The sequence below is a fragment of the Anser anser genome (genome assembly GCF_964211835.1).
Source record: "Anser anser genome assembly, chromosome: 10".
In the NCBI taxonomy this organism is placed as follows: Eukaryota; Metazoa; Chordata; class Aves; order Anseriformes; family Anatidae; genus Anser; species Anser anser.
Genome location: NC_139730.1, coordinates 8,092,567 through 8,117,525, shown reverse-complemented (window position 1 = coordinate 8,117,525; position 24,959 = coordinate 8,092,567). Strand labels below are relative to the sequence as shown.

Below are 24,959 nucleotides of genomic sequence, written 5' to 3'. Positions count from 1 at the left end.
ACTTATTCAGTGAGTTTAATGGGCCTTTTTTTCTCTGAGCCTTGAAGCCATCATTAAAAGGCAGAGATTTATAAAAGCAAAGATACTCCTGAGCTTTAGTCAAACTTTGGGGCAGGGGGGTGGGGGCACGGGCTGGTGGGGACGTGGGGCGCTGCGTGCCTGCTGGGTGTGGGAGCTGCCGCACCAGCTGGGCAGGGCTCGATGTTAGCCTGTGTTTGGGGTCGATGCCTGGCACCTTTTATTCCCCTCTGCCAGAGGAACCCGGTCCTATTGCACCTCAGTCCTGAGCAAGTCAGTGCTGCAAAACATTGGGTGTCCCGTGCAAATGTTGCACGAGTTTTGTATGTGGTCTGCTGGCTGCGTGCACGTATCTGGGATGAAATAGGGAATCTGGAGGGCGGCTAGAAAAAACACAGGGTGAAATGCCAGAGTGGATTTGCTGGAAGGTGCTTTCCCTGCTGGGAGGGAGCTGTCTGGGTGCGATGTCGTACCCTCTCGTACCTGTGTCTGTCCTAAACCAGGTGGTGGCTGGCTGTGCTGGCGTCTCCAGGCTGTTCCCAAGTTGTATGGGGGCAGCACAAAGGATGTGGGGTTTCACGTCATCTAGGGGTGTCCCCCTGCTAGCAGGGCTGAATTTTTGCTCCCGGTGCCCCGATGAGCTGCCGATGCTCCTTTTGCAGAGGTTGCCCTCAGCTTGTGCTGGGAGCAGAGGTAGGGGAGGGCTGGGAGTTTGAGGTTTTGCTGGGTTTGCTTCTGCATTTTAAGTCAAGCCTGTGCTGGGAAGCTGGTCGTGTAGCCTCATGGGGTGGCAGAGGGCAGCGTTGTGCCTGTCCCACCTCCCCAGGTGTCCCACACTGATGGGAGGATGCTGTAATGTGGTGAAGCAGCAACCAGAGATGACTTTCCCCATACATTTATTTACTTCTTTTTCTTTTAACATTACATGCAGCCCTTGAAGCTAACCCCCTGGCAGCTGCTCAGACACAATGTGTGTGTGTCTCCGTGCCCATCCTGCCTCCGGCCTGGGGGCTGAGGAGCAGCAGCACTACGTTAGCAATTGCGAGGAGCCTGGGCAGCCCTGCAGGAGGAAGTCTGCCTCCCCGTGAGCACGTGGGCTCGATCAGACCCAGGAGGGGAGATCTGCTGAGATGTCAGAGGCCTTGCTCTTTGCAGCCTCCCTGGAGAGGCTGAGCTCTGAGCCCAGCCTTGGAGCGCTGCCGTGGGGCGGTGGCAGCCCGGGGAGGTGCTGAGCTGCCCCTGATGGTGCTGTGGCCGAGCAGAAACCATCTGTGGTCACACTGGGATGGGAGGGTCCCCGCTGCTGGCCTGCTCGTGACCTCCAGAGCAAGGGGGAGGCTCGCTGTAAATCCAGCTGCTTCTGCGCCCCTCCCTGGGTCACAGTAATTAGGGGAAGGAGGCCCTCGTTTCCCAATAAACACCAATAAAAAAGGACTTCTCTCCTGCCCCTGTAAATCCTTGCCTCCTTGGTGCTGCTACCTGCTGTGTAAATTGCTGCTGACCCCATAAATCACCGGTGCTTTGCTCCGGGTCCCCTGAAACTGCCCCTTCCCTGTAAATCCTCTGCATGCGTCGGCCGTAAATCCCAAGCCCCTGTGCAGCCCCCTGACCCCAGTGATGCTGGGGGGGGGGGAAGCAGGGATGGGGTGATGGAGGGCAGCTGCCCTGGGGGTTAATCCCTCCTAAAAGGGGGGCAGCACGGGGCTGTCATCCTCAGCCTGGGGGCTGCGGCCAGCTGGGTGCTACCAGCCCCTGACTGCAGGCACCCCGGCCCTCGGGAGGGCTGCCCCTCCAGGACCGCTTTATTTTTGGGGAGGTAAAAATAGCCGGAGCGAAAAGACAATCTCCATTTATCCCTCAAGAGCTCAGGGTCATCTCGTGGCCCAGCTTTGCCGTGCCCGTGGCTGGGTCCTGACCCCAGGGAAGGGAAGGAAAAGGCCTGTGTGGGGACACCAGCTCCGTACCACGAGCCGGGTGGTTCCCATTCTTGCAGCAGGCTGTGCTGGAGCTGGTGGCTCAGCCTCGGTCCCGGCTGGTAGCCCCGCTGTTCTGCGGCCACACGGGCTCTTTGGATGCTGCACGGGCAGGAGCCCTGGTAGGTGGGCGCGCGGAGCCATGAGACCTGCCTGCTGGCTGCTGTTTGGTTTGCAAAACGCCAAACCCTGCTGCACGCAGGGACGTGGGGAGCAGAAGCTGGTCACGCTTGAGCAGAGCTGCCTTTCCTCTCCTAACGAGCAGGAGCTCGTTAGGTTCCCCTGGGATGCGTGAGCTCTTCTGCCCCTCTCTCACGCAGCAGGATGGGGCTGCTGGGGCGTTTGGGGACGGAGCTCCTGGCGGGGCTGCCGTGCGCTATTGGAGTTCAGACGTCTGCCTGGCTCCTGGCAGAGCAAAGCGGTGCAGTAGGTCTCAGCCCCTCGTACGTTTTGTTTTTCCTGCTGGAGAAGTACCCACCAGTGCTAGCTGTGGCTTGATTCTGCCCAATCCTCGATAGAAGTGAGGTGATGCCGTGGGCTTGACCGAGCTCGGCGTTTCCTTTAGACCTCTCTTCTGCTGCCAGAAACACGTTGTCCTTTCGTATTATTTTTTTTTTTTCCTCCAGCATCCTGTGGGTGAGGCCAGCCGCGTGTTAACACCGGCTCACCGTACCACCCTGCGCTGGCTTGCGAGGAGGATGGAGGAGGAGATGCGTGGTGGCAGCACGGGGATGCTGGTAGCAGTGGAGAAGGCAGGGGGCAGCGGAGGAGAGCAGAGGCAGATTTTTAAAAATCCACATAAATAGCAAAAATAAATTTCTAGCAAACACTTCCAGCCCTGCAGTATTAAGAAAGTGAAGCACTAGAGGATAAGGAAAGCATGAGCAATAACAGCAGGGATTTAGGAAGAATAAATCTTGCCAGACAAACCTGATTGCTTTTTCTTTTTGATGGAATCTCAAAATTAGTGGCTGAGCAGAATGTGGAAATCCTAATATATTTGGATTTAGCAAAGCATTTGATATAGTGTCTCACCAAATCTTACTCTTAAAATTAGTTCAGTTTGCCTTGGATATGACGCTGCCAAATGGACTGAAAAGTGGCTTAGGGCCCTAAGCAAATAGCAACGGGCTGGGCTGGGGGAGCGGGTGCTGGGGGAGCAGAGCTACTGACAGGCTTAAAAAATGAAATTAAATTAAAAAAACGGGAACGTGGCGTGAGTTGGAGGCATCCTGTGAGAGTATTGATGAACTAGTGAGAGGTAAATGAGGGGGAAAAAGCCCTGGGAGGGGTCCTGTTGCCCTGGGAGGAGGCTGGGGGTGAAGATGTGTTGGGGTTGGGGACCAGCAGGTGGTGGCTGCGGGGCTGGGTGGGTTTGGGGCCAGGGCACGGAGCTGGCACCTGCCACTGCTGGGGCCCCGCACCTCATCCCCGCCGCCCCCTCACAGCGCGGGCTCGCCAGGCTGCCCATTTCACGGCTGTTTTTCCAGCTATTAGTGAAGAAGCAGGGGAAATATTCGGCGTGACTGTCAGAGAGAACATCCCCGACCGAGGGAGCCGGGCACGTTTCCTCGGGGAAATCTTTGCTCTCGGAGCAAGCCTGGCTGGAGCAGCCGGAGGTGGCCCGGGGTGATTTAGGCCATCTGATGGGGGATTCTCTTGTCTGGGGTCGTGTTCTGGGCTGAAAATCATCATGGTTCTGCCTCCTGCGATAGCTTCTTACACCGTAGGTACTCATTTACAGCATGGCAGTGCTGGGGACAAGGCTGGGAAGCCTCTGGCGACAGCTGGATATGGGTGGATGTGCCCCCAAGGGGGGGATGGCAGGGGCTGGGGAGCTGAGTGCTCCTTGCAGGGTTTTACGGGTCGATCCCTGCCCTTAGATGTCAGGAAGGACAAGGGCTTCCAGCACACCCATCCGTGGATGTGTCTGGCAGGGATGCTTCAAGAAACTCTGCGCTTTTTGCTATGAATGCAAAGAAATCTTCCATGCAAGAGGAGGCAGCCTCCTCGAGGAGACATTGCATTGTGTGGGGAGATGTGGGGCACAGCTGGGAATGGCTCCTGGAAGGTGGAGGAGCACCAGCTCGAGGTCCCACAGCCCTTGGGGGGAGCACAGGGCCCCCTTGCCCCGGGGACCCCCCCCACTTTGCATTGCTCCCCAAGGCCGAGCCCCTCGCGAGGGCGGTGGCACGGGGACGGTGCTGGGCCAGGCGAGGTTCGGGGAGGTATTTTTAGCTGTTCTAAACGTGGCAAATAAATGCCATTCTTACTTGTGGGGATTGAGCTACGGATAAATCACAACTAGTCCTAATGATGATAATTACCGGATTTCAATATTTATAGAAACGGGCGCTTCCTTCGGAGCGGCGGCTGCTGCTGCGCTCTCACCTTCACAGATCGAAGCCCGGGCTCATTACCGCCGCAGCTATTTATTTACTTGCACATTTTTAACCCGCAGATGGCAACGTAGGGGAGATCTGAAAGGATACAGGCCTGCCGGGGATGTTGTTGGCGTTGGGCACCCTTGAGAGGTACCCAAAAGCTTGCCTGTGCCCGCAGGGCTGTAGCCCCCAAAGGGTGGAGGTGGCTGCGCATATTTTTGCATGTGTTAACTCCGTGGGTTGAAAACGTGCAAGTAAATAACTGTGTGTGCGTGGTACCCATGCACATCCCAGCCCAGCACCTGTGACGGGGGTGCACAGCCCCCCCAGGCTGTCCCCAGCCCACAAAACCTCGCGGCTCCCAGCCCCGTGCACCCATCAGGTCCGAGCCTCCCTCCCCGTGCAAGGTGTAGAAAAGATTCACTTACTCAATTTGCTATCTCTCCAGTGCCACATAAGCTGTATTGATAAATTAATCTTATATTGTTGTGACTAAACAGCCCTGCAATTTTTTACACTGTGCAGTCTAATCTGCCTTGACAGCTGTATCATTAGTTTATATTTGTTGTAATCTTATTCGCTGTATCGGCTGCAGGGAGCTGGGAGGGGAGGCGGCGTGCTGCCGGCAGCTCCCACCTGGGAGCCTCGGGGTGCAGCCGGGATGGCACGCGGGGGACCCTGTCGTCACCTGGGTGCCCTAGGAGGGCCACGCATGGCTTGCTGCTCCCCCAGCTCCAGCCTGCTTGCTGTCCCTGGTGTGAGCGTGGCTGGGTCAGGGCTCTTCATCGCGTTTGCAGATGGTTCCCTTGGTTTGCAAGGCTGGTTTGCAGGAACTTCTTGCAGAAGCTGCTCCCAGAGCTGCGGAGCAAAATGTGCTGGGCTGAAACGGTGAAACTTCTGCCAGCGGGGAGCAAGAGAGGCAGGGTGTTGCCTGCTTTGCCCAAAATGATCACGGTGGGAAGCGTTTCGGCTGCTGCTTTGTACTTTAGGTCCTGAACCTGTTAAATCTGGGCCAGAAAGGATGGTGTGTGTCACAGAGCACAGGCTTCTTCTGCAGCATCTCTGACCAAGATGAGCGGCTCAATACCAGCTGAGCCCTTCCTTCTCCCTTGGGTGTGCTCTTCTGGGAGGGCGCTCAGGATCTGGCAAGGCTGAGGATGTATGTGGCTCCTGAGCTGGATGTGCCCCTTGCAGTTTGATGATGCAGGTGGTTATTTAGAACTTTAATTAGGCTTTTGTGCCCAAATTAGCAGCAGGGTCTGGCAGTGCTTTGTGCTGAGCTCAGACCCACCCTGCACCCATCACACAGTGGATGCCAGAGTGCATCACGGTGCCTGGTGGCACTGCCCGTGTGCGTGCCCTTTGCATGCAGGACCAAGAGCGAAACGTGGGACGTGCTGTGTGATGCACCCCGAGGCTTCATGTAGGGCTGCTGGGGGAGAACGGAGAAGCTTGGTGGCATCAGCATGGATGTAGGAAAAACCCTGCTCCAGGAGACACAACTGGGGAACACCAGCCCAGCGCCTGTAGCCTGCTCACTGCCAAGCGCGCAGTGATGCTGTGAAATGAGTTTCACACGTGGTGGTCTGCGGTGAGTGCTGACAAATTTTGGCTGTGTGTCCCTCCACCAGACAGCTCTGTAGCTCATCACCAGCATGCATCGGGGTTAAAATACCGGGCGCGGAGTGATGTTGCAGCGGGGTTGGCTGGGGAAAGCCCTGAGGCTGGCTGCGGGCAGGTGGCTGAGACATGCCTCAGCATCCCGCACCGGGGAGAGCCCGTCCTGCTGTCATCGCTGGGGGAGCTGCTCTTTGTCACGGGCTGCAGCTGGTGACAAGGTGACAGACACACCTTGAGCACAGCTCCTTGGTGTGGCTGGAGGCAGCACGCGCCCTGGGCTGGGGCAGGGGGTCACGTCCCTCCCACCTCCCAGCTGGGTGGGGTGACGGAGATGGGGGTCCCAGCTTGCTCCCTAAATCCAGGCTTGGTGACAGATGTGTCCACACAGCCATGGCGCCCCCAGCTCTGGAGCACTGCTGGCTGTTCTGTGGGATCCTGGGGGGAAGATGCATTTCCCACTGGTGTTTAGAAAAGCAGACACTCTGAGCTTCTGCAGCACACTCAGACTGGAGGTCATGCTCTCCGTGCATGCAGCAGGCAAACAAACCCACCCGGCACCCTGCGGAGGCTCAGGGCCATGGCGATGAGCGCTCATCCCTGTGCCAAGAGGTCTTGGGTGCACAGGGACCTGAGCTCTGGTGCTGCAGGATGGTTCCACACCAGGGTTTTCAGTGAAGGAATCTGCTCGTGGTATAAGATCTGAAAGGTGTCTTTCTTTCCCCTGCTGTAGAGTGGGAGAAGGGGCTGGTCCGGTGGGTGTGTTGGGGCACACAACCGTGCAACGTGCTGGGGTTGGTGCTCTGATCTCCGACCCTCCTTGCAGCTTGTGACAGCTGCTGTTTGCACCCTGCTTGCTTAGTAGCCGAGGTAGGGATGCCGGAGTACAGAGGAAATGGCAGAAATCTCCCTGGGGAGGTGCACAGGACCAGTGGCCAAGCTCAGCTCTGCCCCGTCCGTGCCCACCTCCCTGCTCGCAGCGAGGGCACTGCCACGGGGTCTGCGTCTTGTTACGGCTGTACCCACCTCATCCCTTAGCCAGCGTGAGCATGTCTTGATTTATTTACTTATTCCTGGGAGAACTGCAGGTTCCTGCCCTGATTCCTGGGTAGGTATCGCTCTCCAGTTGGTGCCCATGGCTGCTTTCAGCTCCGGGTATGCCCCAGGATAACCTCCAGCATGACCGCTTCCTAGACAGTGGTGTCAACTGGGAGCCACGGGGAGTTTTGGCTGGCACTGCGATGCTCCTCCCATACTGATGAGACCATTTCCATAGCAACTACAGGATTTTTCAAAGGGGAGATAGGGAAAAGATGTGTTTTGGTTTGTTTATTTTTTAAAAAAACGCATAAAAACAACCCAGCTGCAAACTGCCCTGGGCAGAAGCTGTTGGTCAGAGGGTGTGGTGTGGGGTGCCCCTCGCCTGGGATGGGTTCTCTGGCTTGGTGTTTGCTTCAGTCCTCGTGGCCACACAGCCGTGATGCCCTCACAGCCCCGAATGTGGAAGCTGGATTTGATGTTTGCCTCGGGCTGCTGGGCAGGACAGGGCAGGCTGTGATGCCCTGGTGGGCTGGTGTGGGGGCTGCGCTGGCATTGCAGCGGGGGAGACGGGAGAGCGGCTTGTTGGGGTATCTGTGGTTAGCTGGTGGCTTGGGCTTGGGGACCAGCAGTGGGGTTTGGGGCAGTTTGCTGCCCACCGGGCAAGTCTGAAGGTGGCCTGGGGGCAATGGGGGAGGGCACAACGGTGGGTGGCCTCAATGTCATCGGGTACCATGAGACCCAGCCTCGTTCCCCCTGCTGCAGAGCAGGGGGGAGCACGACGGCAGCCCTTCTGCACCCCACTGCAGTACCCGCAGAGGGAAAAGGAGCTGGCATGCAGGAGGGCTGCCCCCGCCAGCTGCTGTCCCCAGTGAGCCCCAGCCTGGCACACGGCGCGGGCTCTGGGCCCCAGCTGCTGCAGGCTGCGAGCGAGCCAGCCCGCTCCTGGGGCCGGCGGCACACAGCGTCCCTATTCTTCATGCTGAGAGAAATTCTCTTTGCTGCTGACCCTCCAGGCTTGTGGGATTTGCTCCAAGGTTGGGCTGGTGCTGGGACCTCCAGGTCTTGCAGAGGGGCAGAAGTAAAGGTGGAGTGAGTCTGGAGGGGGGAAAAAAAAAAAGAACCCTTACAAGGATGTCTGATGATCTACTTAGAAATTGCTCCACGACCCTAAACAGTGCCAAAAAGAAATGTATCTGACTGAGTACATCACCAATGCCAGCGGAGTAAGATCAGCGTGGTCTGGAGTCGCTGCCTCCGCAATTACAGCTGGGTGCGACCTCTGGGTTCCTCAGTGCTCCTGCAGGTTCTTGTGCCTGCCCGTGTAATGCCAGCCTCTAGGAATACTCCAGGAGTAGGAACCTCACCAAAGAGCACCAAACTACTGTGTGCTTGTGTCTCATGGCAGGGGATGTGGCAGGAGCTCGGCCCCAGTGGCCGGTTAGAGTGATCCCTGGCCACTGGAGAGCCCTGGCTGCGTGCGTGCTGGTTCCCCCGAGGTGCCGAGCGAGCAGGCTTTTTGTAATTCAGTTGTGCCTTTATCTGGAGGAACAGCAGCCTGAGCCGACGTACGAGATGGAAACCGTCCCCAGCCTTGCTGGGTCTGCTCAGACACAACAGCCCAGTTAGCACCTCTGGCTGTCAGCGTCTTCTCGTGTAACGTGTTCCCAAAGCCCTTCTTTCACGTTTACATGAACAAAGTGGAGCACTGGGAGAGGAGCTTTTAAAGTGCCTGTTCCCTCCCTGCTCTCCTTTCTTCCCCACCCTGCCTCCTCCTGCCCGTGTCATGTTTATAGGTTCTCTGGCTCGTTTCCCCTTTTAAGAGCCAGTTGTGTTCCCACTCAACACCTGCTGCCTCCTCCAGCCCTGCCACCCCATTGCGAAGCGTGCACCCCCTGCTCCTGAGTAATGCTCCTGCTCTTCCACCTCTGCAACAAGCGAGCCGCCAGGTGCGTCCCTCATAGGAAACGTATGCAGGAAAAAAAGGGAGACTTTATTTTCCCTGCTAGGGCTGATTGCAAGCCACGGGAATCGGAGCATTGTCCTGATGAAAGGCTGCTGCCAGCCCGTGGGTTTGGAGGCTCAGCGTCCAGGAAAGGACCCCGGCGCGTCCCTCGCAGCCCCGAGCTGCTGTGCTCATCCCGAGCAGAGCGGCTGGGAGCCTGGCCCCTGGCCAGCCCAGCTGGGCATTGCTGCCCGCTCGCTCGAGCTTCGTAAACATCGGGGCAGCCAAACTGCTGGAGGATCAAAGTTCAGGCTCCTTGGGAAAACAAACACTTCGTGGGAGCAGGACGCCAGCCCAGGACAGATTGGCCGTGCCCCCGCTGCACGGGGCCGGCAGCTTGCCTGGTGCCGGGGCTGTGGGAAAGCCTTGGGAGCCAGGCTGCTGGGGAGCGGAGGAAGATGCAGTGGGATGGGGGTGCTGAGAGGGGCGGGAGGATGCTGGATTTGGCCCCTGAGCAGCCATCAGAAGCACACGGAGCTTTCAGTGCCCACAGTTTGCATCTCCAAGCTTTGCTTGCCGCACCAGGATGCGGGCAGAGGAGCGGGGGGGAAGCGTCCGCTGCGCAGCCCAAAGGCTTGCAGCTAAATTTACCCAGGGCTCGGGATGGAGCTGACGTGGCTGTAAAAGTTCCCAGATTTAGACTCCCAAGGACTTTGTGGTTTCAGAAAACGTGCTTGCAGGTCTGTGTGGGTGCATGGCCGAGGGCAGATCTGGGAGCAGCGACAGGTCTGGCTGGAGGATTGGAGCCCCGTCCCCAGCTCTCGTGTCTGCTCTCGCTGGGCTATTGCTCCTACATCCTTGTTCTTTACCCAGTCCACGGGAGATTTTATTTTCTCCTTTTTCTCCATCTTTTTCTTCCTGTCTTCAGGCACAGCATGAAGTGTAATGCGGGCATGTGTCTGGCAGCACTCCCCTTTGGGTCAGGGCTGAGCTAACGAGGTCTAATGGAGGTGTAGTCCCAAAGAGCTGGGGGGGGGGGGGGAACCAAAAAAAATCAAACAAAAAACAACAAAAAAGAAAGATGCTCAGTAGCACTACTTGTACCTGGGGTTCCTCCTGCCAAGCTGAACGCAGCTATCCCATACCCATGGTCCATCCCCTCACTTTGCTAATGTGTATTAGCCCTGTGCTCCGCAGGGGAGGCGTGCAGCTGCCTCTGGAGTTTGGCAGCTCTGTCTCACTGCGTGAGTTTTTGTGTACACACATCTATATGTATATATATTATACACTTTAATTTCTGAACAGCCACGGACCTGTTCGGAGGTGGGAGCGTGAGGGAGTCTGACCCTGTTTGAAGTTACAGAGAGGGTTTAATAAGGCTGAATATGATTACTGCAGCTGATTTTGACCAGGGTGCTGCTTCCTCTATAAAATGCTGTTTGATCTTTAAAGACCACAAAATGCTGCACGCTGCTAGGTATCGCTGCCTATGAAATCCTATGGATAAAAGCATCCCTTCCTTTGACCTGGCAGGCATGCGGGGAGCCGGCTGCTGCCTAAAAGGGGAGTTTTTTTGGTTTTCTGCACCCGGTAAAGCAAAGGCTGCTTTCTTGTCTTGGGGCTGGTGCTCAGTGCAAAACTCCCAGCGGAATTGTCTTTTTCCCCTTGGGTTGCCCTCTCCTTCCAGGCGGTTGCACGGCTGTTTCGGAGATGCAGTGAAATCGGACACGCAGAGGTTTACGGCAGCGGTCCTTAGCAGGAGCCTCTGCTCTGTCTGCTGCAGCCCCACATCTCTCCTAGCACAGAGAGCTGCCCTTGTGCACTGTCCTGCCTGAGAATAATAAAAAAAAATGTGTTTTTTTGGGGGAAAATCATCATTTTTGAATCTGTCAGAGGAGAAGGAGAGACAGCTACAGCTGATGCTGCAGGCAAGGGGTGAGCTCTTGTTTGCACTGGGCAGATGCTTCATCCTGAGGTGGTTGTGTTCCTGTATTTATGTTCATGTTAGTGAGAACAAAGCCGTTTTGTGCTCTCTGCCTTCTGGTGGTGTCCAAGGCCGTGCAAGGGTCGGATAGGGATAGGCAATAAATAAAAAAGAGGTAGGGAGAGAGGCTGCAGGAAGTGCTGAGCCACGAGCCCACCCTGTACACAGGGGGTCAGGGCACCGTCCCCTCCCTGCTCCCCGTGCAGGTGATGCTGCAGCCCTGGACAGGTTCCTGCAGCCTTTCCACTGTTGGTCATCCCTGATAAATGAGGTTTCTTCAACTTTGTGGGGGTTTGGGACACCTCAGATCTTGTTTGAGCACTAGCTGGGATGTAATGATGTTGGGAAATTAAGGAGGATATTTGTTGGTGGCCATTGCCCTGCTGCCTGCGGTACTTCTTCAGCTCTACTGGCCCCCTTGCACCTATTTATTCCTTCCTGAAAGCAAGTGGCTGGGCATAACTCTACCTGTGCTGAAAAACCTTGGGTTTAGCACGTGATAATGGGAAAGTACTGCTTCCCGTGTGCTGCAGCAATCTGTCCATGCTGGGTCTGGGCAGCCTGCTGTCCTCCGGTAACGCTGAAACATTGTCCCTGGAAGGGGTCCTGTCTGCTCCATAAGTCACCAGCCAGAGCTGGTGTGGGATGTAGAGGCTGGCCGGGGATGAGCTGGAGGCTTGTGGAGATCATAGGGAAGTTGCTGAACACATGAACACGGGGCTTAGGAGTGGGAACTCAGGGCTTTTCCTTTTGCCCAGCCTTTCTGGAAGAGCCCGGGCTGGATTATTGGGTTGGACGCCCAACCCGATGATGGTTGGACCTACAGGAGGGTAACCGGGAGCATCCTCCACAGCACCCATATACCTCTGTGTGGCTCTGGAAAGAGGAGCAGATCTGGTGCAGAGGGAGCTGTTTCACAGTGCTGTGTTTTATGATTGTTACCTTGACGAATCATAATTACACTGTGGGGTTACGCTAATAATTATTTCTACAAAGTTGGATTTGCTTGCGTTTCCCTCCTTCCCCCCCTTCTCTCGCTGACCTCAAATTATCCTTAATGATGCCAAGTTGTCTGCTGCTGTGTGACTTTTCTGTGCGCTTTTGGGAAGGGGAAGCCCACGCTTTAAATGGGGAAAATATTGCCCTCATAAGTCTTTATTCAGCTGCACTTGCCTTTAATGCTCAGTTACCAATTCAATTTTATAACTTCCATATTGAGAGAATCAAGTCCTTCATGCCTCTGGTTATTAAATGCATGCGATAAGCGCCTTATGATGCTGTGAAAGATGGCTGATTTCTTTATGGCTTCCTCAGCCCTGTGGATAAAAGGGGCCAGCGACTCCTGCCGTGGTGTGCTCTGCCACGGGGCATGGGACCTGTGCCAGGGTGGTGGCACGGGTAGCAGGGGTTTCCCAGCCTCCAGGGCTTCCCATCGACTTCTGCAGCAGCTCTGCCTGGAGCAGGCAGGGCTTAGTGGTCAAGGGTGTTAATAGAGGACTTTTCTTTATGAATTTGATGGCAGGGGGAGAGTATTTGCATGGTCTGGCACTGGCGCGCCATGTGGCTTGTTTATAATGCTACGCGTATAAGGTAATTGAACATTAATTCTTCTGTCTGCATCACGAGGTATAATGTGCCTGGATGACAAACCAATTTTCCTGTGGCCCTACCGGAGAGGAGTCAAACACTCTGCCCGCCTTTCCACCAGCAGCGTGTGTGTGTCTCAGAGTCTGCTTGCTTGCTGGACTGTGATGCTGTGTTCGCTGCCCAGCATCCCAACGCGAGATGTGGCGTTTGTGTAGCGTGGCTCAAACCCCTCATCTGCTCTGGCTGTGAGCGGAGCTGATGGCATCCTGACGGAAAGTCATCGTTCTTCAATCTGGGCTTGATGTAGATTTGGGCAGCACATGTGTACACATGCTATATAATAGTCGGTGCTTATCGAGTGCCTTTTTTAGCTATTGACCGCAGCGCTTGAAAAGCTGAGAGAGATTAGATAAATATTATCCTTGTCGTATGAGGAGAGTGGAGGGAGGCCAGCGACATTAAGTAGCCTTGAGCTAATCACTTGGTAAATTGGCATAAGCTGCTCCTTTTCACCTCTGCCTCCTCATGCACGTGGGACAAAATGAGCCTGGTTGCATTTAAATCCCCACGGATGTTTTCACTTCTCTCGTTGCATTGGCCCTGAGCTGGAAGAGGAGCACGTGGGGCCTTGCAGGCTTGCTGCGTGGTCTCCAGAAGGTGACACCAGCCCCTGCTGTCAAACACCTCTGGGGGAGTGGTGGGAACTGCTGTTCCCATGGGGATGGTGTGCAAGCCGTGCCTTCAGCATTAGTCTGACATCGGTGCTCTACAAGGCTTTCAATGGGCTTTAAAGGCTGTTCATACACAGAGGCTGAGATACGAGGCAGGGTAGGCCTCCTAAAGCCAGCTTGTGTCAGGCTAACTCTGTATCTGGTGACTGATTTCCTAGGCAAAGAGATGACTTCATGACGAGAGGTTAATGTGATGCTGTGTTAGGTCAGGAATGGGTTGTTTTTTTTTGGGGGGGGGGAGAAGGCATGGTGTAGCCCACCTGTTGCAGGTGAAGAGCCATTGCAAGTGGAGATAATCACTGAAATTCCTTGGGGATGATGTTAGCTTCTGCTTTTGTGAGGACACCAGCACAAAAAGCAAGAGCAGGTTCATGGGCTTTGCTGCTGGCTCAGTGCTGGGGCTGTGGGAGCACAAAGCGGGTGAGGATGGCCAAGGGGAAGAGCTGCAAAACCAAGTGCCTGTAATGCCAAGTGGGATGAAGGTGCGTGTAGGTTACAGGGGCTTTTGCTGTCGGCTAGGAAGCCGTGTCAGTTGGGAATGACCCGAAGGACAGAAGTGCTTGGAGTGGTGCTGGGTTGTGGTGAAAACAGGCCACCAGTCTGTGAGAAGGTCGGTGTGACCTCAGGCTGCATGTCAAAGCGTTCCCAGTGCAAGTGGGGAACTGCTCCTGCTCTTTTAAGAGCCCTCCTGCAGACTGCTCTGCGTTTCTGGTCATTCTTATTCAAGAAACAGGGACTTAAACAGCCTGGTGAAGAACATGGAGCGCTGTTTTCCCTTACAGCGTGGTGCTTATTGCGTAGGTCACCAGGCGTAAGTGCCCGTCCTGTGCTGGGTCTGAAACCAAAAGCAAAACACCCTTGCTGCCAGGACTGTCTGAGCAATATATCTGCATCACTTCTGGGACTTGAGTCAGTATCTCTTCAAGGCACTTGAGACAATTTGCCTTGCACTTCACTGCGTGGTACAGACGTGCTGCCTTAGGAGAGCTGACCTTGTGTAATTTATAAGTGATAGCTGGGTGGGTCTGGCTTCGGCTTGTAAAGGAAGGAGGAGTAAATGCCAGGAAAGGAAAAAAAGCTGCTTAAGCAAGGACTATTTTGACACAAGACAAAATGGATATAAGATGTTTGCGAGCCTATTTTGGTAAGAAATGAGCAGAGCAAGCAAGGGAAGTTGTGGTGCAGCATTTCAGTACGAGCTGGGAAGACAAAACCCCAGCTACTACTGAACAGGACTTTGTTCAGTCTGTGAAAGGCAGCTCAGCAGTGCAGGGAGACCTGGGCTTGGCCAGGACCCACCAAACAGACACGAGGAATGAGAAGGAAGCGAGTATTTAAAACAAGCAGCCCCGTCCCCCTTTCACTCCCCCCTCAAGAAAACGAGCGCTGTCGTCTTCGTTAGTGATGCATTTCACATGGTCTCGATACTAACACTGGAAGTTAGTCTAGGTGGATGTGTGTATGGCGAGCAGTTCAGGATTTGGGAAGCAGGGTGTTGTTCTTGAAGCTATTGCATCTCGCAGAAGAGCAGCTTACCTTAGTAATAACCGGGGAATGTCACGGGGATGTGTGTTTAGAGGAGTCTGCAGGGAGAAGGGAGTAACCCTCTGCCTGTAATTCGTACCTCCAAGCCTGACTGCGGAGAACAGGGCAGGGCTGGGAGTCGATCCATCTGTTTTTTTGGCCTGAACCTTGCACACGTGTTCCTGCCAGGTTAATGAACTGAGGCAGAGGAGAAGGGAAGGTCTCTGTTTTGGCCGGCAATTGGGAGGACGTGATCTTTCTAGGGCAAGCAAAAACCCTGGAAGGAAAAGAGGAGGAACTTGTTGAGAGGCTGAAGGACATGAAGAGGGACTTAAGTTTTAGGAGCGGAGTTTCTCTGGTTGTTTTGTTTCTCTGTGCAACAGCTGCCAATTTTGCAATCACAGCTTGACTCCTTGAACTTTCAGAATAAGATGCAGTTTTGTTTAGCTTTTAAAGTGGATTCAGGCAAATCCAACCAGGACAAAGTTACACTACTCGTTCAGAAACAAAAAGGAACCAAAGAAAATGTTTTTTCAGGTGCGTCTTCAGGGTGCCTGAGAACCAAAACTGGTTTGTCACTTCTAGGAGCTAGGAAGTGACTCCTGCTAAGTTCAAAAAACAGATAAAGGAGAAGAGCTGTTTCTGGGGGCCCTTATGAAGGGAAGTGTCTGTGTAGCTAAAAGGACTCGCAGTCCCTTGCTGACCTGTGCACCTAATTCAAGATGATGTTGTTGCCTTTATTGTGCCGTATGTAAAGCAGCTGCTGTGTTGTGGGATTATCCTGCACGTAAGCGTGTGCGCATTTATTTCCATGGTTGCTTCTCTCGTCTCTCCCTTCATGGGTGTTGCGTGTATGTTAAATAACGCAGCAAGGTGTATCTGGCTCACAAAGCTCACAGGCTGACTTTGGGAGGCTGCAGCACAGGTTGTGGAGGTGTTTTTACAGGCTGGTGTAATGTCATTTCTGGGGGCGTTAACTGCTTGTGGAGCAGTGGCCATTCTGCCCCATGGGGGACAACACCAGTTTATGGCTCTCTTCTCTCACTCTGTAATTATTGTGTACCGTTTTGTGGACAGAAAGAGACTTAATTTTGAGCCTGGAGTGGGCCAAGAAGTTGGTGCTTCTGTCAGATTTACAGCTTTGTCAATATCCCCACAACCCAAATGTTGAGTCCCCAGAAAGTTCTGCCTGTGCACGTCACTGGGCACAGGCTCAGGCCTCGTCCTACCTCTTCTAAAATTGTGTATGTGGCTTTGAGTGTCAGGTCAAAAATAACCCTGACTTTTTTTTTTTAGCAAACACAATCAATAAAACAAGAGCCAAGCTGGCTGCTGCCTCCTCCCCAGCTGTGGTTGCTCCATAGCTCCTGGCTCAGGGCTGCTCCATCCCTGCCCAAAGGTCAGTGCTTGGATGCTGTGGCTCCAGCGTGCCCCAGTGGTAAATCCATGCCATCCCCTTCCTGCCACTCTTCTTTTTCCTTGGAGGACACTCTCATTTGGGTTGGAGAGATTGCAGGTGGGAAGTGCCTTCAACGTGTGTGTGTAGCCTTGCCCAGCGTGGCCAGGATATTTTGTGGCAAGTCCCCAGTAACCCAGACCTGCAACCTCATGCCCCAGGACCTGAAATTGCAGAGCTGCCCTTTCTCTGGAGGGTTTCAGCGAGCTGTCGAGTGACTTGAGTGATGCCTCCCAGTCTGTGCTTTGTTCTGCAAGAGCTTGCAAGGGCCTTTGGCAGGGAACATGAAACGGCTGTGATAATGTCCTGTTTCTCATTCTGTCTGGGACACAGGCGATCCAAGCTGGTGCACAGGTCACTGAGGATGAACCGTAACTTATGCTGTCACGCAGCAGCCAGCTGGGAGTTTGTGCCGTGTCCTTATGCTAATCGTTCTAGAGATGCAGACAGTCATGGAGCACGTGGAAAGCAGAGGTGACTCTTGTGGGTCTCTGCTTTCCTTGGATGGTGACAGCAGAGCAGGAATAAGCTCAGAATTTAGGTTTAGTCCAGACTTTGGTTATTTATTTATTTATTTTTCTTTAGCTGGGTAGTATTTGGGGTATGGCTCAAATCGGTCTATATACTGCTGTTTGTTCTTGTGCAAACATGTTTTTCAAGACATAATGAGTGCTGGAGGAGGAATGTACAGCCTCTGTGACTGCTCCAGAAGAGGCTGAGAGTTCCTGTTCCATTTATTCACCCTCTGGACCCCTGCATGTGGTCCTGCAACCAGAAGCTATGGCTCTCAGTGCATCATCCCAACGCTCCATCACTTGGAAAGGTTTCTCCTCTCCACCACCCCCTCTACATGCTCCCCGGAAAGACCCTCTTGAAAATGTTCTCTCTGGTGGGAGGGTTTCCGAGTTCAGTCTGGGAGAAAGCCTCAGCTGGCCAAGGACTGCCTGGCTGATGAAAATCAAACTTCTCCACCCTCAGCATTGTGGCTTATTAGCAGGGCCCATGGCCATGCCGCAGCTGTCTTCCTGTTCCCCTGATAACAGGGGACCCCATTCTCTGGGGCTGCTGATCTGTCACCTTTCCCCCAGCTCTAATACTTACTGAGTAACGATCCCGCGGTGACAGGTCTATTTCTGTTTTCATTCTCCATAACATACCTGCCAGAGCACCCTGGGCGATGGAGGAATTTATAATAAAGGCATGGTTTCCAAACTAACTTTGGTGCTCTCCTGCCAGCAGCACTTCCAGCCAGCAAAGACCAGGGCCCTCTTTGTCCACCCCACTGAGATAATGGATAAATAGGACTTTTTTTTTCCTTTTTTTCCCCATTTTTTGAGAGGTTTTTGTTTACTTTGACTAGTGTTGCATGAGCTGCTTGGCTGTGGCATTATTTCACTGATGTGCACAGAGAGGGGCGATGACTTCGCCAGGGATGTGCAATGGATTGTTTGCACCTCCTCTGCTCGAAATTCTGGGTAAAACCATGTTGTTTTTTTTTTTTTCACCCAAAGTGCTGGGAAAACAGAATAAAAGCAGCGTGAGAAAACTGCTTATTTTGGCAGCATGATGCATACCACATATGTCTGGGGATATGGATGCTGAAGCGAGAGCATGTCCAAGCCCCAGACCTTCTGTAAGTTAAAGGTTTTGGCTGAAGCAAGGTGGGAAGAGGTGTGTGGGGCACAATGCTGTGCTGCCCTGCCTGGGCAGAGAGATGCTCTGATACGCCTTGGCTGAGCTTTTCCTCCTTTTTCACAGACACATAGAGAACTGGAAGAACTTGCAGACGCTGAACGCCGTAGACATGGAGCTGTACACGGGACTCCAGAGGCTGTGAGTATGGCTTGCATGTTGGGGAGGAGAGCTGCGCTGCACAGCCCCTCATTTCCTAGGCAAACAGCTCCAGCAAGGACTGCAGCTTCCCTCCATCTCTGCACCGTGGTGTTCGGAGCCTGCTTAAGCTGCTGGCTCTGCGGTGTTTTTGCTGTGAGACTTCACAAAATGGAGATGAAGTGATTTTTTTGGTCCTTGCTGGATCTGTGAGAAGGAAGATTGCTAGCTCCTGACAGCTCTGTCAACACACATCAGCCCTGACCTCTCTTCTCCCCCGCTGTTCTGGTGCTGGGCTTGTGCATTGTTCTGAGTCATTTCAGTCCCACAATGTGAATTTCCAGCTGTCTCCAGCGATCCTTCAATGCTGGGCTGTTGGTTCTCATTTTGTACGGCTGCAGTCATGGTGGGGCTGCACAATAAGGGAATGGCATCTCCCTGCGCAGCCCCCCGGTGTCAGGAGAGCTTCATCTTGCCCATCACAGGTGGGGAAACTGAGGTCTGTGAGACTGCAGTGGTTTGCTAGGTGCTTGGGGAGCCTGGGTACACCCCTGTCTCCTAACACCCCTCCTGCACCCGCCTGGAGCTGGGAGCACCACGGGCTCCGCTGGGTGCTGCTCCCTTGGGATGCACAGTGCTGCTCAGCGTTCATCAGGGGGTGCTAACGGGTTTTGCTGGGAGCTTATGTTAGGTCCAGGGTGCCCACATGCAGAAGGAAAAGTGTGTATTTGTCAGTGCTTGGTAACTGAACCCCATTAAGCCATATGCTTAACACACCTTGAAAGCAGGCTGACTGCTGTTCTCGTCTCACCTAAGAAACCAGAAACCAGCAACGATATTTTTGTCTGCAGCAGGTATTGATAAATCCTGGTTCCTCGAAACAGGCTGGGAAGAGGATCCCCCTCCAACATGCGTAGCTCCTGAGCACGATGCTCACCTCTTCCTGCCAGGGCTCCGTGCAGAGGGGTTTTCCCTGCGGCTGCTGGGAGGGGAGATGGTGCTGGGGCCGGGTTTGCTGGGGGAGCGGGCCGTGCTGCTTGTGGACACTGGGAGCAGTGGGAGGTGCTCGGGGCCACCCCAGCTTGTACTGGTGGAGCAGGGGGAAGGGAGTTGCCCGGCAGCTGCTCCGTGCTGAGCCCGTTTGGCCACCGTACCGGAGGGAACTGCAAAGCCCAATTTCCTCTGCACTTGCCTGGGATGAGATGTGCCTCCCCCGAGGGCTCCCGGCACTGCCACTTCCAGCACTGGGGCACTGCCCCTGGCACTCAGCGTGGGGCTTTAGAGTAGTCTTCAGCCTCGATTCCTTTCTAATCTCTTCCCAGGACAATCAGGAACTCAGGACTACGAAATATCCAGCCCCGGGCCTTTGCGAAGAACCCCCACCTGCGCTACATGTGAGTGTGCTCTGCTCCTGTCCCCGTCCCCTCCGCTCCTGCAGCGAGGCTGTGGCCAAAACACCCCAAAGCAGCAGGAGGGAGGGAGGATGCTGAAGGGGACAGGGCTGGGAGGTGGCCTTTACGTTCCCAGCTCTGCCCCTGATTATCGGATTTGTAAGCTGGCATCTGCCATGAGCATGGGATGGGGAAGTTTTGTGCCAAAGGGCAGGAGCAGTGGTTTTGCGGGATATTGCACAAGTGTCCGGCTCCTGGGGTATCGTTAGCCATTAGGTACGGTGTCCCAGAGAATTTCCACAAGTCCGAAGCCCAAAGGCACTGATTTCTTTTGGTTATATACTCGCTTTTCCTAAGGTGATAAACAGACCCTGAATTTTAGGCGAGCGTGGATGGTGCTTCATGGGCTTAAAATACCTCGTCAAAGCAACCCTGTCCGAGAGCAAACGCTTCTTGGCTTTGATAAAGATTTTAAAAAAGAAAAGGAAAGGGAAAAGTGGGGTGAAAAAGGCTTGGTGAGAAGCCCACAGCCTTGGGTGTGGGCTGATGGGCTGGATGAAGAGCATCTAAAAAGCATCTCCCTGCTTTTTGGGAGCTGATACTAGCGGGGGAAAATGGCAGTGTGTGGCTGCATGGGGTGTTACTGGTGGAGGGAGGTGGACAGGGCCTGCAGGGCCGGGTGTGTTTGTCTTTGATGTCTGCTGGGAGATGAAGTAAACTGAAAACACCCAAAGCTTTTTTTTTTTTTTTTGGAAAAGCGGTTACAGTTGCTAAGTGACGGTAAAGTACTTGCTAAATAGGAGATCTGCAGTACCAAAGGGCATTGCAAACAAACATGGGGCCATTTTGAGTTTAAAAAGCGCATATTTTGCGATAATAAAACCTCCTTAACACTGAACGCTGGGATTTTCCCCATTTCCATGCTTTATTATTTTGATTGTGGCATTTGTTTTGTATTTTCTGTAGGTGTTTGTTACTGGGAAACATTCTCTCTAAAATATATCTCGCAATTGATTTTTGGGGGGTACTTTGTCAATTGTGCTGTTGCTGTTTATGCATATAACAGATAAAAATGAATAACATTTGATTCCTGATGAAATTAGTTTGGTTATCATAGGAAATTAGAAGGACGTACGCTCGTTTTGAGTCTGAACGTGTCGTTAATGTGTGCACATGCAATTGTTGCTGTTTTTTCAGCAAGCGTTTGTTTTTGTCTTTTGATATTACTTTTGAGATGGGGGAAAAAAAAGAAACATATCCATCTTGTGTCAGGAGCTGAGGTTGGTATGTTGTGATGAAATATGTGTTTGTTTACTGCTCGGGCCGCGTAAGATTGATCATGTTCTTAACATCTTTCTTTCCTTGCCTTTTGAAGCTCTAGGCAAGTAAGTGCGTTATTGGGTTGGTGCTCGCCAGTGGGTTTTGATGCTGGTGCTGGCCCTCGACTGCATGGTCCTGGTGTGTGAGCGCTTGCAAAGTGGCTGCTCCTGGTGGTGGGTGCTCGGTCTCTGGGGGTGGCGACCTGGGTCTTGTGGGGATTTTGGTTCCCTCGAGCCCTTTGGGTCACGGTGCTGGCTTCCTTTTCCTGGGGATCTCTGGCCCTGATAGGGGAGAGTGTGGTGTCACGCTCCTACGTGCCCGTGGGACCACGCAAGCGCACTGGGGCATCTCCTCAGCTGCTCTCCAGCCGCTGCTCAGCTTGGTGTCAGCTCGCCGAGGGCCTGGTGTTTTTGGCAGCCACTGCACACAGGTGCCAGGGATAAAAGGATTAATGGAAGTGTCACTCTGCTGTACGTCTCGGGCTGCTTTAACTGGTACAGTAGCTGGGAGGATCGAGGGATGCTGTCCCAATCCCCTCGTGGGGTGGTTGTCTGCTGGTGGCGGTGCTGGATGGGTTGTGGGATGCTGGGCTTGAGGCTCGTGGGGTTACTGCTGTGAGTGTTTGGATGGGTGCAGGCAGAGTTGAGCCTATAGGCTCCAAATGTGTCTAACAAACAACACAGAGGCTTTACTGTCGAAGTGGACCAGCACTGGGCTGGACCTTGTGGGGTGCTGCAAGCTGGGTCTGAACAGCAGCAGGCATTTTTCCACGCAAAGCTTTTGTACAAATTACAAGGGCTCAGTAGCTGTTTCCCCCCATCCTGGGTTGAATCCCAGCCTCCTGCTGAAGTGACTTTTTTCCCAGTGCCTCTCATCAAGGTTTCCTCCTCTCAGATGGGCCAGATAGCTCTGCCTTCTCCCAGCAGCTTCTATTTCTGGTCCTTGCTCAGTGCACGCACTCATCTTCAGACCCCAGCTGTGCAATCACAAGCAGATCACTTATCCTTGCTGTAATTGCAGGAGCTCAGGTTTGTGGGGGTTTAAGATAATGGTTCCGGATGAGGTTCGGTGTGTTTGTTTGTTTGTTTCCCCTTCCCCATTGCAAAGTCAGGGAGCACCAGTGAAAAAACCACGAAGGGGTTTTCACCGTTCATCTGCCTAAGTGGTAGATATCCACGTGCTCCTGAGTGCAGGCTGGTGGGGTTGTTCCTGACCTTTAAGGTTTGAAATCAGCTGTACAGATGTAAGATGTAAGCTGTACAAATCGAATTGGTGGAGGAGCAGTGGGTGACAAGGAGCCAGAGGTGTAGACCTAGAAATAGCTTTGGATCCCTCTCCTTGAATGAGCAGAGCTAAGGCTCCGTGGCTTGTCCAAACATTAGTACTGTGAAACCGATCACTGTTAGACATAATTAATCCAAAATATAGCTGGGTTTTAGTGTGGATTTACCTCTTCTGCTGGCACTTGGGCTGGGGCCATTGATTTCTTCTAGAACAAGCACTGGCTGGATGTTGAACAGGATGGATGCAGATCTGATGTAAACTGAATGTCATCCAGTGCCTTTCTGTGCCCTCTCTCTGAAAGTTTTTTATTTAATTTTTTTTGCTGGGCAAAGTTGTGTTGACAGGTTCCTGGTCCCATTTCTATGCAGCTTTAGCTAATGTGGGAAGGGTCCTGGGGAACACCATGCACTGGACGTGAGGACATGCAGGTCTAGGTTGAGGAAAACCGAGTCCTCGTAACCCAGATCTGTGTAAATTAGTGTTAGTAGGCTGTGCAGAAGAGCGTAGGAAGTATTTAGTGATGACAGAAAACCTCAGTCTTTGGCTTGAGATGTACAGGGAGGCTTTAGGATGATATAGTTCCTAAATTTGAGACATAAACAATCTAAATGCATACTTAGTATGTCACTGTATGCAGCACAGCTCATTCAGGAAAAAGTCCTACATACTCTTACTCTGCCTGTCCTCCTAGTAAGTAACATTGGAACAGTTTGGCCAATTTAATTCGACTTGTTTGCAGTGTCTGAGTGTCCCTGTGCTGGGAAACAGGTTCTTAAGAGGCTCATCCCCTCTGAATGCTTCCCTGGGCAGCTGCACGCGGGGCCAGCCAGCCAGGAGGCACGGGCTTGTGTTTGCGGAGGGTAATTGTGTGCACCTTATTTACTGTGGAGTAAAGAAAACAAATTAAGGCTGTGTAATTATAGAGACAGGCACACTTTTAAATAAAGCTTAAGTAGTCAGATTTCTATTTAGGAAATTAATAATTGCCATTTCTGCTTGCATTTAGAAGGCCTTCTTAAGCTATCTTTGGAGGTTTATACATGCTCGAAATTGGTTTGTGGGCTGGCGAAGGCACAGCTCCTGTCAAAGAGCACTCGGTGCTGCCTGCCAGAGCATGATGGCACTGAGGACAGAGCTTTCTCCTTTGGTCTTCACCAAAGCATCTTAAAGATGGAGTCCCCGAGTACAGCCAGAGAGGGCTTCGGGAGTATTTTGTGCAGGCTGCACTTTTTTTGGAGTATCGTGTGATTAGATGGTCCTCTGTTCTCCAGAAGTTTTCATCTGTGTCATCCTGTTAGTGGTGTGTGTGTGTGTATGTATATATATATATATTTTTTTTTTTTTCCCCTTGACAGCCCTATGGTTGTGTTGCTTTGAGGGTGGAGTTGGCCTTGGTGTCGTGGCTGGGCTCCTGCAGCTGTGCAGCGTCACACGAGCTGTTGCCCTGCTAGGGGAAGTAGTCTGGGGCTTTGACACAGGACTTCCCAGGGGCGTTTATGGTTTTAGGCTTCGATGGGAAAGAAACTGGGCTGTGTCCCCTGAAAACTGCGGTGGCTGAGGCAGCTCAGGGTTGGCAGGTTTCTCTGTATGTTCTTCAGTGCTGTTTTGGGGCAGCACTTGAAGCCTTCCAGCAGCCGAGGCCCGCATGCTCACAAGGGCTGCAGGCAACAGATTTGCAAGGCTGGCAAGGTTCACCTTCCTTGCTCTGTGCGTCTGGGAGCTCGATCGAGATCTTACACTAAATAAAGAAATAAACAAAATATCAGACTTTGAATCATTGCAAGTATAGCACCGTTCCCTCTCAGTCATGGCTTGAGGGTCGTTTTCCTGTGCTTTGTGTTTAATGATCTATTGCCTGGCTCTGAAGGAGCCACTCGTGGATAGGAGGCAGAGTTAAATTCTCTCCTTTTACTCTCCTCCTGTAAACAACTCCACACCCTTGACTGCTTGCAATCCATCGCTTGGTCCTGGATGTACGATTACCCTTTCTCTGTCTTCCCGATGACTTCTCCATGTTCTGTCCTTTCATCACTACGCTGCGCTCGTATTCATCTTGGCAGTCTCCTCCTAATCCCAACTGTCATGTGTTAATTGTTTATGATTTCCTTTCTGTACTCTCGAGCTACTGCAGTCTAACAAGGCCTGTGTATCAGCTGGGGCACAGTAAATGACTATATGTGAGCTCTTAGCTCGCTGGGAGTATGAAGTAAAATGTGTTTAACTAAACCAGCTCCTTGATAATTTATTGTGTTTTATTTTGCGTTTGCAGAGGACTAAATAGGAACTGTTTTTTTTTCCCCATGACTCTAGGCAAAAAAAAAAAAATAATATGAGAAAAAATTAAATAGCCTTTCACTTCTGTTAGCTGAATGTTCCTTCCTTATTCCTTACCAAGCAGACAGTCTGGTTACCATTTGATTCCAACTTGTACTCTAAAGATGTTACTGCCCGAATGCCTTCCCGGAGCAAGCCTCCGTGCTGTGATTTACTTGGAGGCGTTTTCCCCCATGTCTCTCTAGTTCTTCTATAAAATGATGGGCTCACTTATAGTGCAGTCACTAAAATAAACAGCAGCGTCTCCTCTGCTTCCATAAACCTTCCTGTCTGACTCCCTGCCTGCTCTGTACCCTGGATGAGCGCGGCGCTATGCTAATCACCAGCGGTGGGTTTGATGGCGTGTTTATTCCCGGCTGTTACCGCAGGTGACTGATAAGCAGTTAGCAGCAGCTACTCATTTTCCTGCAGCGGCAGAGGCAGGTTCTGGGTTATATCAGTCATTCTGTGCAAGGCCAGAGGAGAGCCCGGGTCCCTGCAGGACTGTGGCTTTCCTTCAGGCTGGGTTGAAATCGTTTGACCTGCGTTCGGAGGGCTGGGTAT

At 52.9% G+C, this 24,959-nt stretch overlaps 1 protein-coding gene across 11 annotated transcripts in view; it reads left to right on the top strand.

The window, feature by feature from the left end:
* NTRK3 (neurotrophic receptor tyrosine kinase 3) overlaps positions 1 to 24,959 on the top strand; it is a 207,439-nt gene that overhangs the window by 11,008 nt on the left and 171,472 nt on the right. For 8 of the 11 annotated variants that reach the window (XM_083849724.1, XM_083849720.1, XM_083849728.1 and 5 more), the window contains 2 exons: positions 18,016 to 18,090; positions 19,410 to 19,481. In XM_083849724.1, the coding sequence (XP_083705850.1) occupies positions 18,016 to 18,090; positions 19,410 to 19,481 (147 nt within the window). Of the gene's footprint in view, positions 1 to 10,014; positions 13,204 to 17,768; positions 17,891 to 18,015; positions 18,091 to 19,409; positions 19,482 to 24,959 lie in introns of those variants that run through there. The other 3 variants (XM_083849727.1, XM_083849725.1, XM_083849726.1) reach the window with 2 other exon arrangements.